The 16,030-nt window shown below is 35.2% G+C and overlaps 1 protein-coding gene and 1 long non-coding RNA gene across 9 annotated transcripts in view; one reads left to right on the forward strand and one right to left on the reverse strand.

Annotated features, from left to right (window-relative positions):
• LOC111426062 (phosphatase and actin regulator 2) overlaps positions 1–16,030 on the reverse strand; it is a 90,053-nt gene that overhangs the window by 289 nt on the left and 73,734 nt on the right. For 6 of the 8 annotated variants that reach the window (XM_071194249.1, XM_071194251.1, XM_071194253.1 and 3 more), the window contains 6 exons: positions 5,477–5,653; positions 2,101–2,340; positions 1,225–1,510; positions 890–922; positions 462–820; positions 134–410 (listed from right to left, as the gene is read on the reverse strand). In XM_071194249.1, coding sequence (XP_071050350.1) covers positions 134–410; positions 462–820; positions 890–922; positions 1,225–1,510; positions 2,101–2,340; positions 5,477–5,653 — 1,372 coding nt within the window. The remainder of the gene's footprint in view (positions 1–133; positions 411–461; positions 821–889; positions 923–1,224; positions 1,511–2,100; positions 2,341–5,476; positions 5,654–16,030) is intronic. The other 2 variants (XM_071194248.1, XM_023060414.2) reach the window with 2 other exon arrangements.
• On the forward strand, positions 1,321–2,034 carry LOC111426063 (uncharacterized). The gene is made up of 3 exons (XR_011639697.1): positions 1,321–1,407; positions 1,467–1,638; positions 1,689–2,034. It is a non-coding gene; the product is annotated as an uncharacterized lncRNA (long non-coding RNA).

The following is a 16,030-nucleotide window of genomic DNA, read 5'->3' on the forward strand; positions in this document are numbered from 1 at the left end:
CTATAACAAAAATTAATATGATATAATTTAATTCAACAAAAATTAATTATGTTAATAAAATTATAATTTAACATAAAAAAATATGGGTTGTAAAGCTCATTCTTTAGCCTTTAGTGGTACTTAAATAACATACCTTGTCAAATGTTTACTTTCTTCATGCACCGTCATTTCCGAACTTTTAAATTCATTTAATTCTTTCCTGATAGCAGCTTTGTCTTTTGGTGTTAACCTCGTCCATGGTTTATCCGCCCTTCTATCATAGTCATGAGCTTGCGTTACTTCTATATAATCGTTAAACCGAATGATTTTTTTCTCTTTAAGTTCCTCAACGGTTGGCCTGAAGCTTAATTTTCTTAATAAGAAACGTTTCTTTTCTTCTTTTTGCTTCTTTTCTTCCGCGGGACTTTGTTCTGTAAATGAAAATTAATTAATTTGATAAATATTTAGGTGAATTTAATTACTTTTTAAGATATTTCTTTCTTCTAATTCTTCTTGGGTCGGTCTCATACTTAATCTTCTAATTAATCTTGCTCCAATCGCTTCTTTAGATTCTTGTCGTTCATTTTCCGATTGCATCTGAAGTATGTTTCTGTTAATTAGTTCCTGACGATCCGGTCTCAATGATAATTTTAGGGATAAACTCTCTTTTCTCGCAATTTTTAATGCCTGTCTGTGTTCCTCGGACAACATCTCTTCATCTCTATACAAAACGGGACCGTCATTTGAATCGTTGTCGTCCTCTCTGATTACATACGGACGTGCATTTTCTTTGTTCTCCATAGTACAAGGAAGACCAATTGCAAATTTTCCGGGTTTTCCACTATTACAAAAAAAAAAAACATTTTTTAATCCCATACAAAATGAATTGCGGGAATAAGTTGATAATTACCATATTCTAATCCGAGGCCTCAATTGTGACCTCCTTTTAATTAGTTTGCAAGAGAAAAAAAATTCTTTTCTAGTGAAAGCAAATAAGTTATAATTTTAAAAAACATGTTATTACATCTTAAATTAAAGGTAAAGAGAGAAGATTTGATATCAAACGTTTTTAAAAGCAAACTTTTTTGTAGGCTAATTTCACTTCATTTTCTTATCATAAAAAAAATGAAAGAATAAATTTGTCAACGATGACAATTAATAAATTTTGGTGAATATAATTTTAAGTAAAAACGGTTTCGGTTTGTGAAAACGAAGAATAGACAAAATTTTTAATATGGTTCTTACTTGAAACTAGAGTTCAGTTCGGTTTGGGTTTGCCGCACGGTCAATGGGCGGTTTTCTTGCGTAGGCGTATTGTGAGGAGTCCCTAGACCGCCAGCCGCCGCTCCCCCCTTTTTCTTCAAGGCCGATTTCAACGGCATCGCGTTGAACTTGGGCTCCTTGGCCGGAATCTCGTCTATCCGCGTGGTATCGATCGTCGGATCCGGTCTGGGCATTCTAAATATGCACATATCCGAATTTTCCAGGTCATCCTCGTTGATTTCGGCGTCTTCCTCATCGTCATCCTGATCTACAAAACAAGTTAATCTATTATTATCAAAAAAGAAATTTTTTTCTGTTTTGGTTTGCTAAGAAATGCCTAAAGAAGCTTTTGGATGTTAATTATCAGGAGCGATTTTAATATTCGTCTCAATTCAGGTACGTTTTGTTTTATTTTTGAAATTTTGATTTTGTTTTTGTCGTCGTAGAGGTATGTGATCGTGTGAAGCAAATCCTGCTGAAGCTTATCCTTCCGGTTGGCAGATCGGTGGTATCGTTATTTAATGGTTGGGATAACGAGAGTGATGACTCGGAGGAAAGCACCGAGTCTGATATTTCACGTCATTCCAACGAATGCACGCATTTGCGATGGAGTGAAATTTACCTGCTTTATCACAACGCTCATTTCAACGATGAAAGCGCTGCCAATACGGATATGGACGAGTGCTCGGCAAAGAGAAGTCTTCAAGTTATTAGAAAACATTAATCATTTTTGTACAAATATGTGTTCGTCTGTTGTCTTTTTTAATAAAATAAATTTATTGTACTAGAAAATAGCTTTTGGAATGGGTCATAACTTCTTACATATCTTTTGCGTAATTAGAATCATAGCTAACTTACTATCATAATCGTAATCTACATGTTGTGGCAGTGGCGATTGCCTATTTGGTACTGGACTCGGCGAACTGAACATCGGCGGCGGTGGAATCGGACCGATTTCCGATACTGGAATGGGTGGCTCTGGCAATTCGGACAGCATAAAGCCTCCCGGGCCGGAAACAGGCGGCGGAGGCAAGTGGTGTGGCTGTCTTTCTTGTGCGGGTGGCGTACTGCCTGGTGGCCCCTGAGATCCGTCTGTAACTAAATTAGATAATTACTACTTTAAAAAAAAATTTGAATTGATTTCATAAAATACCTTAAACTGGCCTCAAAAATTAATTATATTATTTTTAAATTAATTTTAGCACAATTTAATTTAATCGAGTGGTAATAAAAGGAATTAAAACTGCTTTGTGACCCAGAGAGTTAAGGATTGCTAAATAAGAGGATTAAATTCAGCAGATGGAAATTGCTGGAATCCAATTGCTGAAAAGGTCGACTCCAAAACTTCAACCACAATAGCCTGAAAATCATGTCGCAATCCCAGAAGGATGGGTTTAGATATATTTGAGTTGTTGACGAAATAGAAGTATTACCCCTACTCTAAAAGCTAATTAATTAGCAAATTACCTCCTTCTACCTTAATAAGATTTATTCCAACGACGCTTTTTGAACAGCGGAGTGATACTCGATTTTTTGTCAAGCATTCGCAGAGATTACTCAAATTTGTCCCTGGTTTGAAGCAAATACGTTATTTAACGCTTGCGCATAACTTATTTCAAATTGGGCAGTGTATCTATCAGCACAGAAAGGATACTGACATCGATTCCTTTGATGTTGAATGAATTGCATTTCGATTTAAATTCAGCAATATTGAAAAGGAGATCCAAAAGCACAAAAAAAAAGAAATGTCAATGGGGTATCCCGCCGAAACTGTTTTTTCTGCGTCTGTGAGGTGATGTCATATTTAGTGATTTAGTCGTTTGGTGTTTCCCAATCGTGCCTACAACTTTCAATCTGCTCCAACAATGTAGACGATTTTACATGGATGAACATATGCAGAAAGGAGTCGTGTACACGTACATGAACTGGACAAATTTGTACCAATACCCACCGTGAGTTTCCAATTTATTGGAAAAGTTTTTCAGAGCTACCTGGCAGGTCGCCATGAACCGGAAACTTGGCGTGATCACACTAAACTTTATACCTAAATGGGATAAGCAAGATTACTTCTTCCTGAACTCCTCCTAAACGATTCGTTTCTCCTCTTTTGAATTAATCGTTAAAAAATGTATGCGATTGCAACAACAGAGACCCATGTCTACAAAATAGACGACGTGTTTACTAATCAACATCCTTATATCCAGTACAATTCCACGCTGATGATTTTTCACTCAGCCTTGGGAGTCTTCACCACCTTATTGAAAACTAACGAAGTTTAATTAGAGCACAATATTTCTTCTGTCCTAAGTGTTTATAAGGAGGAGTATTAATAAGATCAACTTTCCTAGGTAGCCTTAGAAAACATCTAAACCTTGGTAGTTTCAGTATCGTTGACTAAGCTGATGATTTGATAATCCTTATAAGAAATAAATGTATTAATGTAGTTCTTGACAAGATGCACTCAACCTATTTGATGGTTAGTCTAATGATGAATTATCTTTTTCTGCCAACCCCAAGAAGATGGGAATAATTCTTTTTAGTCGAATGAGTAGCTTAGGCAATCTTAGATTAGAGAGCTTACGTATTTGAGCTTAATTGATTGTTTGTTATAGTGGATAGTTCACATGAAAAATAGAATATGTAAGGTCTGCGTTACTTTCGGCCAGTGCTAAAGATCTTATGATGCTGTGGTTTGGAGGACCAGAACTTTAAAATCATTTGTTACCACCACACTTAATATAACACAGAAATTAGTGTACAAGAGCGTTGCGATCAACACCCACGGCGTCTATAGAAATGCTATTAATGTACTCCCTAGTAGGATGCATCTTAACTAATTTATTGTTGGTGTACTGAATTATCTTTTTCTAATAAGATGGGAATGTTTTTTTTTTACTTGAATGAGTAACTTAGGTAGTCTTAGATCAGAGAGAGCTTAACGAGATAGATAATTATTAGGGTTGCGTCACTTTCGGCTTGTGTTTAATTCGACTGAACCAAACTTATGATGCTTTGGTTTGGTGGGCCAAAACTTTAAAATCAATCGGGACCAATTATTACAAAACGGAGACTGTATTTCACAAGATACGTTGTGATTAGCACTCACTATAGAAATCGCAGTAAATTTATCATCACTAAACCAGGTTATTAATGTGGATTATAATGATGTTAAAGCTAGATCTAAGATCCGTCTGCGAAAATAGTATTAAGTGTACCTTAAGTAATCACAGTATAGAGTCATTACATGTAAAAGATTTTGTTAATTTGATTCAGGAGACATTACAATATTCGTTGCTTCCTTTTCTGGATCAGGTGTATGAAAGGATCAAAAAAAGATGATCAAAGAACTTTTAATGGTCGATTTAATGGTTATGATTTCGCTGAAAAAGTTGGGTTCTCTGAGGATGGTTTATGAGTAGAAGACAACGCAGTGAGAAGTGTCAAAAAACTATGTATGTATAAGCTACATAGATCTTAATGGGTTCAATTTCTGCTCAATGTAATTAGGATATCTCACGTTATTTTTATAAAAATCATAATAAAGAGTTTTATGGAAACTAAGAATTTTATACACTTTTAACGGTTTAACAGTTATTCGTTCAGTATTTCTTTATTAGTCGTAAAACTTCACTTTTTTATGGGTGTATACATAAAAATACAATAATGGTTCATACAAAGCCCATTTGTGGCTTTACACCAAAATTTTCGCACAATTCCTCATTTTTAGAGTGTGATTCACGTTGTCTATATGTGAAAGTAACAAAAAAAGAAATAAATTACACAAATAATCTCAACATGTTTAAATTTAATTTCCAGGATGTTTAAAATTTTCATTATTAAATATTTATGCGGGAATTACCTTTTTAATTTAATTTTTTAAGAATTTCTTTGAACCACTTATATTTAACTCTTTCTTAATTATATAGTCAAAAATTTTCCGTAAGCAAATAATATTAATCACCACATTAGCAACGTGCTAATGATAAATGTTATTACAAAAGCCAAAACCAACTGAGCATATTTACTTAATAGCAGAGGATTTAAATCAAATTGACATGTTTATACATGCGTCTGGCGCCAATATAAAAAGAGCAAATCTCGGCATCGCCTACACACATGTAATCCCTAAATTATGATAGAACAATAATTTTGTTTGGCACAGTTTCCTGACACGAAACAAGAATTTTAAAATTCTTTCGTTTAATAATAAAAATACGTTTTTTGTTAAACTTACAATGCTCGCTATGGTAACATAACAACCTTCTGGTGAGCTTTCCGGGTCCCAACGAGTTGGGTCTTTCCGGTTTCGGAATTCCTTCACAACCACTTTGCATCGTCGGCGATGGAGCGTCCCCGTTGGGCGACAGAGTACCATTTTGTGACGTACCATCAGTCTTATCCTTTTTCGGCTCTGCAACAAAAAAGAATTACTTTAAACCGGATGTACAATAAACATTTTACGCCCGCTATTTCGTTGGTAAAATCAATATATTCGCCGGCTTGCCTTTGAATAAGTAAATAGTAAAAATGAAAATCCAGCTACGCGAAATACGGATTCCAATGAATTATTCAAAAAACCCCGGAAGTTAAGTAAAGGTTTCGTTGTCGACAAGGATGTTTTTTCACGAACTCGTATTAAAAGTGAATAAATAAATTTTTACATTCACAAGATAACGTAAATTTAAATCAGATTTTAAACAGGTTTGTATAAAATACCTTTAAACCTTACATAATTAATCATGTACTTTGAATTTATCTTAAAAATGGAGCCGTGAATGAGATGAGATGAGATGAATCGACTAAGATGAATACAAGTACGCGTTTGGCTCAAGTCCAAACATACACTTCGATGTTTCCTGTATAAATTCTCCAACGAAATCTAAGTTTTCTATCATCGTGGCACACCACGTGAGTATTCGCATATCTACGTAAATCTCGACGTTTCTTCTATAGCAAAACGAAAACATAGGGAAATCACGTAAAATATTTCTTTCTTTATCTAAACTTTACTATCGGGGGAATATTTTTAGATTTCGTACGTTGGAAAGAAAAAAAAAAAAGAAACAGGAATTGGATTTGGTCCAGAAGTTTACGGTCGCATTCTTCGTCGGTTTACGTTTTTTGGTGAAGGCGCCGACAGTTTCAGTATTTTTATATATTGTATTAAAACAGGTCATGATATAAATGTAAATCGTTGAAAATGTAGTAAAATTAAACGTTTTAATAGATTTTAGAAACATTTAAGTTAACAATTTATACTAGCATTAGAACTAACACTAGATCTAGAACTAGAAACATTCGGGTTTACCCGTACATCTCTTAAGACCTATGAATGTTTCTAGTTCTAGGTCTAGTGTTAGTTCCACTTTTAATTCAATAAAAATATACAACAATCTAGCACTGAATATCAAAACAAAACTAGAACTAACACTACCATTAGAACTAACACCAGACCTAGAACTAGAAACATTCGGGTTTAGCCGTACGTCTTTTAAGACGGCTAAACCCGAATGATTCTAGTTATAGGTCTAGTGTTAGTGCTAGTTTTAATTAATTGAAAAATATACAAAAATCTAACGCTGAATAACAACTAAAACAATAACTAATACTAGCATTAAAACTAACACTAGACCGAGAACGAGAAGGATTCGAAAGTTTCTAGCTCTAGATGTAGTGTTAGTTCTACTTTTCGTTTAATAAAAATATATTACTGCACTGAATAACAATTAAAACTAGAACTATCTAACAGTCCTTGAGTTCATCACATAGACAACTTGGGGAATACCCCGAGTTTATCTATGAACATGGAATAGACTAACTTGGTGAATAACCCGAGTTGGATTCTCTTTATAAGCACTAACATTTATATTTAAATAGGCTAATGTATTACATAGATATTATTAATAGTATAATTTAAAAATATTTTGTTCGTTATATCCGAAGTTCATACTAACAACGTTCGTTATAACACGGTTTTATTGTAATAAAACTATTTAATTTTAATAGAGTATATTGATGTTTTTATTCTATTTTTATCGTTCCTGATTCAGTCCAGGTTCATGCTGGCGTATACACAAGGGCAACAGTATGTCGAAGTCCCATGCCTTGCATTTTTTCGGTGTATTATTTTTAGATGGGTTATTTGCGCATAACAAGCTACGTGGTTGCCGACAAAGCCATCATAATTTCACGTTCTAATAACCAAAAAGCTACCCCGAGATAAAAAATGAACAAAAACCTTTGACTCCCTTTAATAACTTTTTTTGTTCGCATCGCAAGTATCGCAAGCAAAATCAACAAACTAAAAATAATTTTTGTTTGAAGATCGACACTGTATCATGATACTTTTTCAGTGTCAATGTTTTAACGTTGATGGATACGGTCATTTTATAAAGAGCTTTACTTTTTGTTATTATTCGTGAGTTTGAGTCAGAAGTTTTTTGGGTAAATTATTTGGCCCACCTCAAAAACCTACTTAGTGAACGAGTTAACTATATTTCGCTTAACCTTTGATAATGAAATAGAAATTTGTAACTATTTTAAAAATATTCGGTCTTGAAACTATAATTAGTAGTTTTGTAAAAAGTTGCCAGATTTCGTAACTTTTAACGTTTTAAACAAAGTAAACTGATTTACAACCTTAAGCTAGTAAAACCGGCACTTTGTTAAAGGTAGTATTAACTTTGGCGTACCAGCCGGGCAAATAATTACTGTTTATCTTGTTAATTAATTTGAAATTTGGCTACGTAGCTAAACGGAACTTTTCTAACAAATTGCTGCGCTGCTATTAAATTAACCAGTAATTATATTACACTGCGAACGAAACTTTACATGAATTTATGGTCTTAGTCTGATCTAAAAAGTTTTCTTTAAGGTTATAATCATTAAATAGCGGCATAATCCAGACGTTTTTAGCTTCAACTTCAGCTATAAACGACTACAAACAATTAAGACTGCTGAGTAGAATGTAACAAATTTGTTTTAAAGTGTAGCACCACATCGACTTAGTTATAGCCCGTAAAATCTTTATCAGGAAGAAAGAGCCATTTTACATGACAAAGTACAGAGTGGTTCAAATTCGATGTCCGAATAGGCTAACTCGGAAACTATAAGAGTTAGAAAAAAAGTAGCTTACATGTCATGATCTCGTTTTTCGAGAAACTGCTAATGCCGAAAACCTCATAGCGCTATCGTCTTTTGTTTTTCCCCTAGAGGCCAAAATTGGAAATATCGTAAAACCAGCAAGTGCAATTATCTTCGTTATTATTATAGGTGGAGTATTATAACTAAGACATTATATGGACACTTTTTTATAGAGAATTGGATAACGTAGTCAAAAAAATTTTTTCGGTTTTAGATTTTGAGATATCATCACAATTTTCGTTTTTTTAAATGGAAACAACCACTGATTATTCGCTTATTAAATTCGTTATTTTTTTCTGATTACAAAAATATAGGTCTATTTCTTATTGTTTTAGAATAAAGCCAAAAATAAACTTTTTTTTTTAATTTCCATCTAGTGTCATCGACGAAATTAAATTTACAGTTTCCTGTAAATTATGGTACTATAACTAAAAATTAAAAAAACAAATTTCTGATGTTTGAAACAAATAAATTTGTTGAACTATTTAATTTATATATGTTATACACAAAAGTTGGAATAGATTGCATTATTTCACATTTTTTATTAATATTTAATATTATTATTAAATGACTTAATAAATTATTGATAGATGGCGCTCATATATTTTTCTTTTGAATTCAAATAAACATAGCAACATTTGTTTGTATTCAAAAAGTGTCACTTTAAAAATCCTGTAATAATATTAAATATTAATAAAAAATGTGAAATAATGCAATCTATTCCAACATTTGTGTAAAACATATATAAATTAAATAGTTCAACAAATTTATTTGTTTCAAACATCAGAAATTTGTTTTTTTTAATTTTTAGTTATAGTACCATAATTTACAGGAAACTGTAAATTTAATTTCGTCGATGACACTAGATGGAAATTTAAAAAAAAAGTTTATTTTTGGCTTTATTCTAAAACAATAAGAAATAGACCTGTCGAACCCTATATTTTTGTAATCAGAAAAAAATAACGAATTTAATAAGCGAATAATCAGTGGTAGTTTCCATTTAAAAAAACGAAAATTGTGATGATATCTCAAAATCTAAAACCGAAAAATTTTTTTTGACTACGTCATCCAATTCTCCATAAAAAAGTGTCCATATAATGTCTTAGTTATTGTTTCGTAGCTCAAGTTGGTTAGGTTCCTTTTAAACACTCCCTTTCGTTTCTTTGACTTTATTATTCGTTAACAAAATAAAGATACACTTCTAAAAACACTGCTCAGCTCTACGCTTATTATATATGTCTGCTATATGAACAACACACACACGGAATGTGTATCACGCACGCGTCGCCCAGCGGTACGGTGGGATGTCTAAACGCTCGGCGCTTCCCTCTCCCCAACATACTCCCCCGCCTTGGAATGTTCCATTTCAACACTCTGTTTAGGAAGTGGGCAGACATCAGTTGCTGCTCTGACGTAGGTTTTTCCTTGCACCAGAACGGTCACTACTCTTCTTCGCTTGTCGCTGCCGGGATGAAATTTGAGGATTCGTCCCAGTGGCCAATGTTGAGATGGTGAATTTACTTGCCTTACCAACACGATGTCACCCACATCCAATTGTGCGGTATCCTTGGCCCATTTCCCTCTTTGTTGCAAAGTGGTGAGATAGTCTCGCTGAAACTGCTTCCAAAACAGTTGCTGAAGACGTTTTAATTTTTCATAACTTCGTAATCGGTTTGGCAGTTCGTCTGATATATCCACCTCAGGAATCGCGTTAATTGGGCGACCGATCAAGAAATGACCAGGAGTTAAAGGTTGGAAATCGTTGGGATCGGTTGAAAGCGGATATAAAGGTCTGGAGTTTAGGATACCTTCTATTTGACACAATAATGTCGTAAATTCTTCGATCGTTAATGTAGCTCCGGATGTTACTCTTTTAAAATGCCGTTTAAATGATTTTACCGCTGCTTCATGCAAGCCACCAAAATGTGGAGCACGTGGAGGCATAAATTTCCAAGTTATAGAATGCATAGTCAAGAAGCCATTTATTAAATCATCCCGAAAGAATGTTGTAATGGCTCTGTAAGCTAATTTTAATTCTTTATCAGCAGCCACAAACGTTCTGGCGTTATCTGAATAAAGCTGCTGTGGGAGACCGCGCCTCGCGACGAATCGTTTTAAGGAATTTAAGAATGTCTTACAGGTCAAATCCGAAAGGAGTTCCAAGTGAACAGCCTTTGTTGAGAAGCAAACGAAAACACAAACATACATTTTCAGCATTCGTCTGCCGCGGTATTTAGTTTCTTTAACCTCAAAAGGACCAGCGAAATCCAGTGAAGTGCATTGAAAAGGTAAGGTTATCGCTGTTCTAGTTTCAGGTAAGTTTGCCATTTTTAATTGAACATGTTTCGGCGAGTATTTATAACATACAATGCAACTTTGTAGGACACGTCTAACGGTATTCCTCCCAGATATTGGCCAAAAGGACTGTCGAATAGCAGCCAAAGTGGTTGACGCTCCTGCATGAAAATGCCTATTGTGCTCTTGCCAGACAATTAATCTCGTTAATGGGCAGTCTTTTGGTAAAAGTATTGGATGCTTAAAATCATACGGTATGTCAGCATTTTTTAATCTACCACCAACGCGTAATATGTTATTGGAATCAAGAAAAGGTGACAATGACCTTAATTTACTCGACGTGGACAATCCACCCTTTGTGTTCAGTTCATTTATATCGGAGCTAAACTCACGCTGTGCCAACAATATAATTTTTATAAATGCTTTATTTATTTCATCAGAATCTAGGGGTCCAAATTTTCTAACATTACATGGCTGTGATGCGTTTTGTTTAAATCTCATTACGTATGCCATCACTCTTTTTAATTTGTTGAGTGATGAAAACTTAGTCAACAAATCATCTGTTCGTTCACAAGTAAGTGTAACTGCTTGCCTCCTTTCTTCTTTAGTTTCGGTTGTATCAACATCATAATCTACCTTCCAGGTTTCAGGAGAATCATACAGGAATTTTGGACCACTCCACCATATAGATTCATTTAATTTGCTTATGTCATTAATGCGTGTTGGAATATCGGCAGGATTTTCTCTTCCTGCGACATGGTACCAATCAGTAATCTTGCTGAGGGCTTGTATCTTGGCCACTCTATTGGCAACAAATACCTTCCACCTTGTCGGATTTCCGTTAAGCCAGTTTAGTACTATTGTCGAATCAGTGAAATAAAATAGTTTGGAAATGTTATAGTCTAGATCATTTTTTATGCGGTTTACCAATTTGACTAATAGTAATGCACCGCATAATTCCAAACGTGGGATTGAAATTTTTTTCAATGGTGCTACTCTCGTTTTAGAACAGAGTAGAGAAATCTTTATGCTACCATCATCCGTAACGCATCTCACATAAACGGCCGCTGCATATGCTTTCTCGCTGCTATCGCAAAATGCACAAAGTTGAACATCCACAGGCTTGTTCACAAGTACTCGTCGAGGAATGGAAATTTCCGAGACGGAAAGCAATTGCCCCTTTAAACGGTTCCAAGCATCAACAATAAACTGCGGTAAATCGTCATCCCAGTCCAACCTCATTATCCACAGTTGCTGTACAAATACCTTTGTTTGAGTCGTAATAGGTGTTACCAATCCCAAAGGATCAAATATCTTGGAAACACCTGCTAGAATAGTTCTCTTTGTCACTCTTTCAGTTGGTTTGATACTTGCGTTAATAATAAATCGTAGAGTGTCATCTGATGAAGACCAAATAACACCTAAAGTTTTGTTATCTGTCTCGTCTTTAATTAAATGTTTATCATTAGCATTTGTACTTGTACATTTCTTTAAGATCTCCATACAATTGCTTCCCCATTTTCTTAAATTGAACCCTCCACTGGTTAGTATTTTGGATATTTCTTCTTGAAGCTCTAAACCGTCTTCTAATGTGTCACAACCTGTGATAAGATCATCCACGTACATATCCTTTATTATTGCTCTTGCTGCCAAAGAATGCTTATTCAAGTTTGAGTTAGCCAAGTCTGTCAAACACCTAGTAGTTAAGAATGTTGCTGGTGCAGTTCCGTAAGTAACAGTACATAATTTGTATACTCCAATTTTGTCCGTAGGTTCGTTTCTCCAAAGGATGCGCTGAAAATCGCAATGATTCTCACAAATTCGTACCTGGCGAAACATTTTCTCGATGTCAGCAATCAAAGCTATTTTGTGTTTTCTAAATCGTAACAATATCGAAAATAACTCGCTCTGTATTGTGGGTCCTACCAATAACGTTTCGTTTAATGATAATTTACCTGGAGTTTTTGAAGAGGCGTCGAATACAACTCTAAGTTTAGTTGTGGAGCTGGATGTTTTAAAAACCGGGTGATGGGGAATGTAATACGAATTTTCTCCTTTAAGCTCCTCCAAATTGTCACTATTTAAATCAGTAATTCTACTCATATGCCCCAACCTTTCATATTCTCCCATAAACCGTTTGTATTCTTCCTTCAGAATAGCATTGCGACCCAATCTTTTCTCCAAGCCTTGGAATCTATTTAATGTTTCTGCTAGGTTGTTTCCCAACTGTTCCATCTTTTCGTTAAAGGGCAATCGCACCGTATAACGTCCATTTTCATCTCTTGTGGTAGATTCAACAAATTTTTGTTCGCATTGCTCCTCTTCTAAAGACAGCACTCGTTCAGAAGGACATTCATCTAAACTCCAAAATCGTTGCAACTGATTATGCAAGTCTACCGGGTTACTTACACTTAAATGGCAAGTGTTCATTGTTTCGCGGTCTAGGTGTAATCGGCCAGTTATCAACCACCCAAACCTGGTTTCTCTTAATACAGGACTGTTCCTTCCCAGAGTTATCTTCCCATTAAGAAGTAGCTCATAGAAAATCTCAGCACCAATCAGCAAATCGATATCACCTGGTGTATGCCAATTTCGATCAGCTAATTTCACACCCTTAGGAATTTTTAGATCTTGTTCATTTAGCTTTATGGTAGGAATTTTTTCAGTGATACGATTCAATATCAAAAACTGTAGGTTCACTTGATAACTAGTGTATTTTGCTTGTATGGTCAAGTTTGTTTGTTTGGATACCTGAGAGGTAACTCCATTCACACTGGCTATTGTTATTGGGTCTATGGTTGTCTCAGTGACGTTCAGTTTTCTCGTGAATGCCTTCGTAACATAATTGGTATCGCTTCCGTTGTCAATAAGTGCACGTGCTTCAACCAATTCATTTCCGTTTTTTATGTAGACCGTGGCAGTCGATAAAATGACATAAGTTCCTCTGTTAACAGCATGAGAGGTAACGGCTGTCCTTGGGGCTTCACTGTTCTCATTTTCCAAATGGAGTAAGGTGTGATGTCGCTTACTACATTTGAAGCAATTTCGCTTCGATTTGCATTGCTGTACAGTATGATTTAAGTTTAAACAATTTGTACACAGTTTTAAATCCTTTGCTAATCGTATTCTATCAATAATAGCCCTCTTAAGGAAAATTTCGCATTGAAAAATGCTATGGGAGGCCTTGCATTGAACGCAACTAATTTTCGTAGCTGTGACGTTTGTTATCGCACGTTGTTTGTAGGGTTTGGAATAGTCCTTGTCTAAAGTTTTATTCGACTGAGCAATAGTTTCCAAAATTTGGCATCGATTTTTGATAAAATCCGTAAATTCGTTTAAATTGGGAATATCCTGTGATACTGATTGTTCCCATAAACGACGCGTGTTATTATCGAGTTTTTTCGTTAATAAATAGACCATTGGAACATCCCAATGTTCTACCGGTAATTTTAAAGCTTTTAGCGCTCGAAAATGCTTCAAAAAACCGTCTAAGAATTGTCTCAATGACTTCGGTGCATCTTTTATTACGTTTTCCAACTCGAAAATTCCGCGAACGTGGCTGTTAACAATGATTTTCTTGTTTTCGAATCTTTCGTTTAATAACTCTAAAGCGACAGGATAATTTTCACTTGAAACTTCTAATGATTGTACTACTTCTGCTGCGGCATCTTTCAAAGATGATACAAGATAAATAAATTTTTGCACTTCAGAGAGCTTATTGTTCTCGTGAACCAATGCGTTGAAGGAATCTTTAAATTTGTACCAATCTTCATAGTTACCGTTAAATTCAGGTAAATTTATTGTTGGCAAACGTACGTTATTTGTATCTAAATTACTGGCAAAGTTGTTGTTAAATGTTGACGTGCTCGTATTAGCTGATAATTGTACCGTTTTTTGTAATATTTCCTTAGCTTTGCTGACGTTTTTGTAGTACGCATGCTCAAACTCGACCCGCTCGCGTTCGTTATTAGGTTCATCGACCTTTAATTCCTCGATTTGATCTTGTATTATTTCGTATTCGGAAAGTACCTTTAGGTGGTTTTCCAAACGTATTTCTAACTCCGTAGCACGTGTTTCGTCCGTGCTAGCTATGAAGTTAGCAAATCGTGTTAAGGATGCTTTTAACACAGCACGTTTTCTAACTAGTTGATCCGCCATTACAATGATAACAGTAACATTAATCGTCGAATGAAGGTTTTTATTTTTTATTTAGGATTAGGAAAGTTTAGGAAGATCGGTACTTACTGTGCCGCCCCCGTGGTTCTAGACAGTTGTCGCCTTTTGTTGTCTTCTCTCCGTTCTCGAACGCCTCGCGTTCCGTGTCGTTTGCTGAAGGTAATCTTCAACAATCCTGCTCGAAGGACCAATGTTTCGTAGCTCAAGTTGGTTAGGTTCTTTTTAAACACTCCCTTTCGTTTCTTTGACTTTATTAATCGTTAACAAAATAAAGATACACTTCTAAAAAACACTGCTCAGCTCTACGCTTATTATATATGTCTGCTATATGAACAACACACACACGGAATGTGTATCACGCACGCGTCGCCCAGCGGTACGGTGGGATGCCTAAACGCTCGGCGCTTCCCTCTCCCCAACAGTTATAATACTCCACCTATAATAATAACGAAGATAATTGCACTTGCTGGTTTTACGATATTTCCAATTTTGGCCTCTAGGGGAAAAACAAAAGACGATAGCGCTATGAGGTTTTCGGCATTAGCAGTTTCTCGAAAAACGAGATCATGACATGTAAGCTACTTTTTTTCTAACTCTTATAGTTTCCGAGTTAGCCTATTCGGACATCGAATTTGAACCACCCTGTACACAAAAACTTCAAAACCCTACAATTGGAAAACTACTCCAATAGCAGTTTTGAATAGCATATCCAGGCAGGACTGAGACAAAGAGTATAAGATAACTGTGAATTAACTGAAACAAGAGTTGCAGGAGAGCCTAAAAGCACAAATCAAGAAATTGAAGTCATTATCAGTGATTGTAGTACGATGGTAGTCGAGCGATTGAAGTTCTTTGAAGTGCAAAAAGAAAAGAATATGTGTTAAGTAGATTTAGTTATTCAGGAGGATAACGAGTTCTTGTACGTGAAAAAGTACAGAAGACCTTCAAGAGTCTAAAATTGAAAAACTATTATAACTACACTTTAATCATTCAGGCAGGACTGGGACAAATGGATAAGATAACTATGAAGATTGAAGTAATTAAAACAAGAGTTGCAGATGAGCCGAACAGCATAAATCAAGAAATTAAAGTCATTATGAAATTATGTGTTAAGTGGTCCTTTTGCCTGCAGGCAAAGGTAATGCCACCGTCGATGTTGGTTAGAACGAATACG

The sequence above is a fragment of the Onthophagus taurus genome, chromosome 2 (assembly GCF_036711975.1).
Source record: "Onthophagus taurus isolate NC chromosome 2, IU_Otau_3.0, whole genome shotgun sequence".
NCBI lineage: Eukaryota > Metazoa > Arthropoda > Insecta > Coleoptera > Scarabaeidae > Onthophagus > Onthophagus taurus.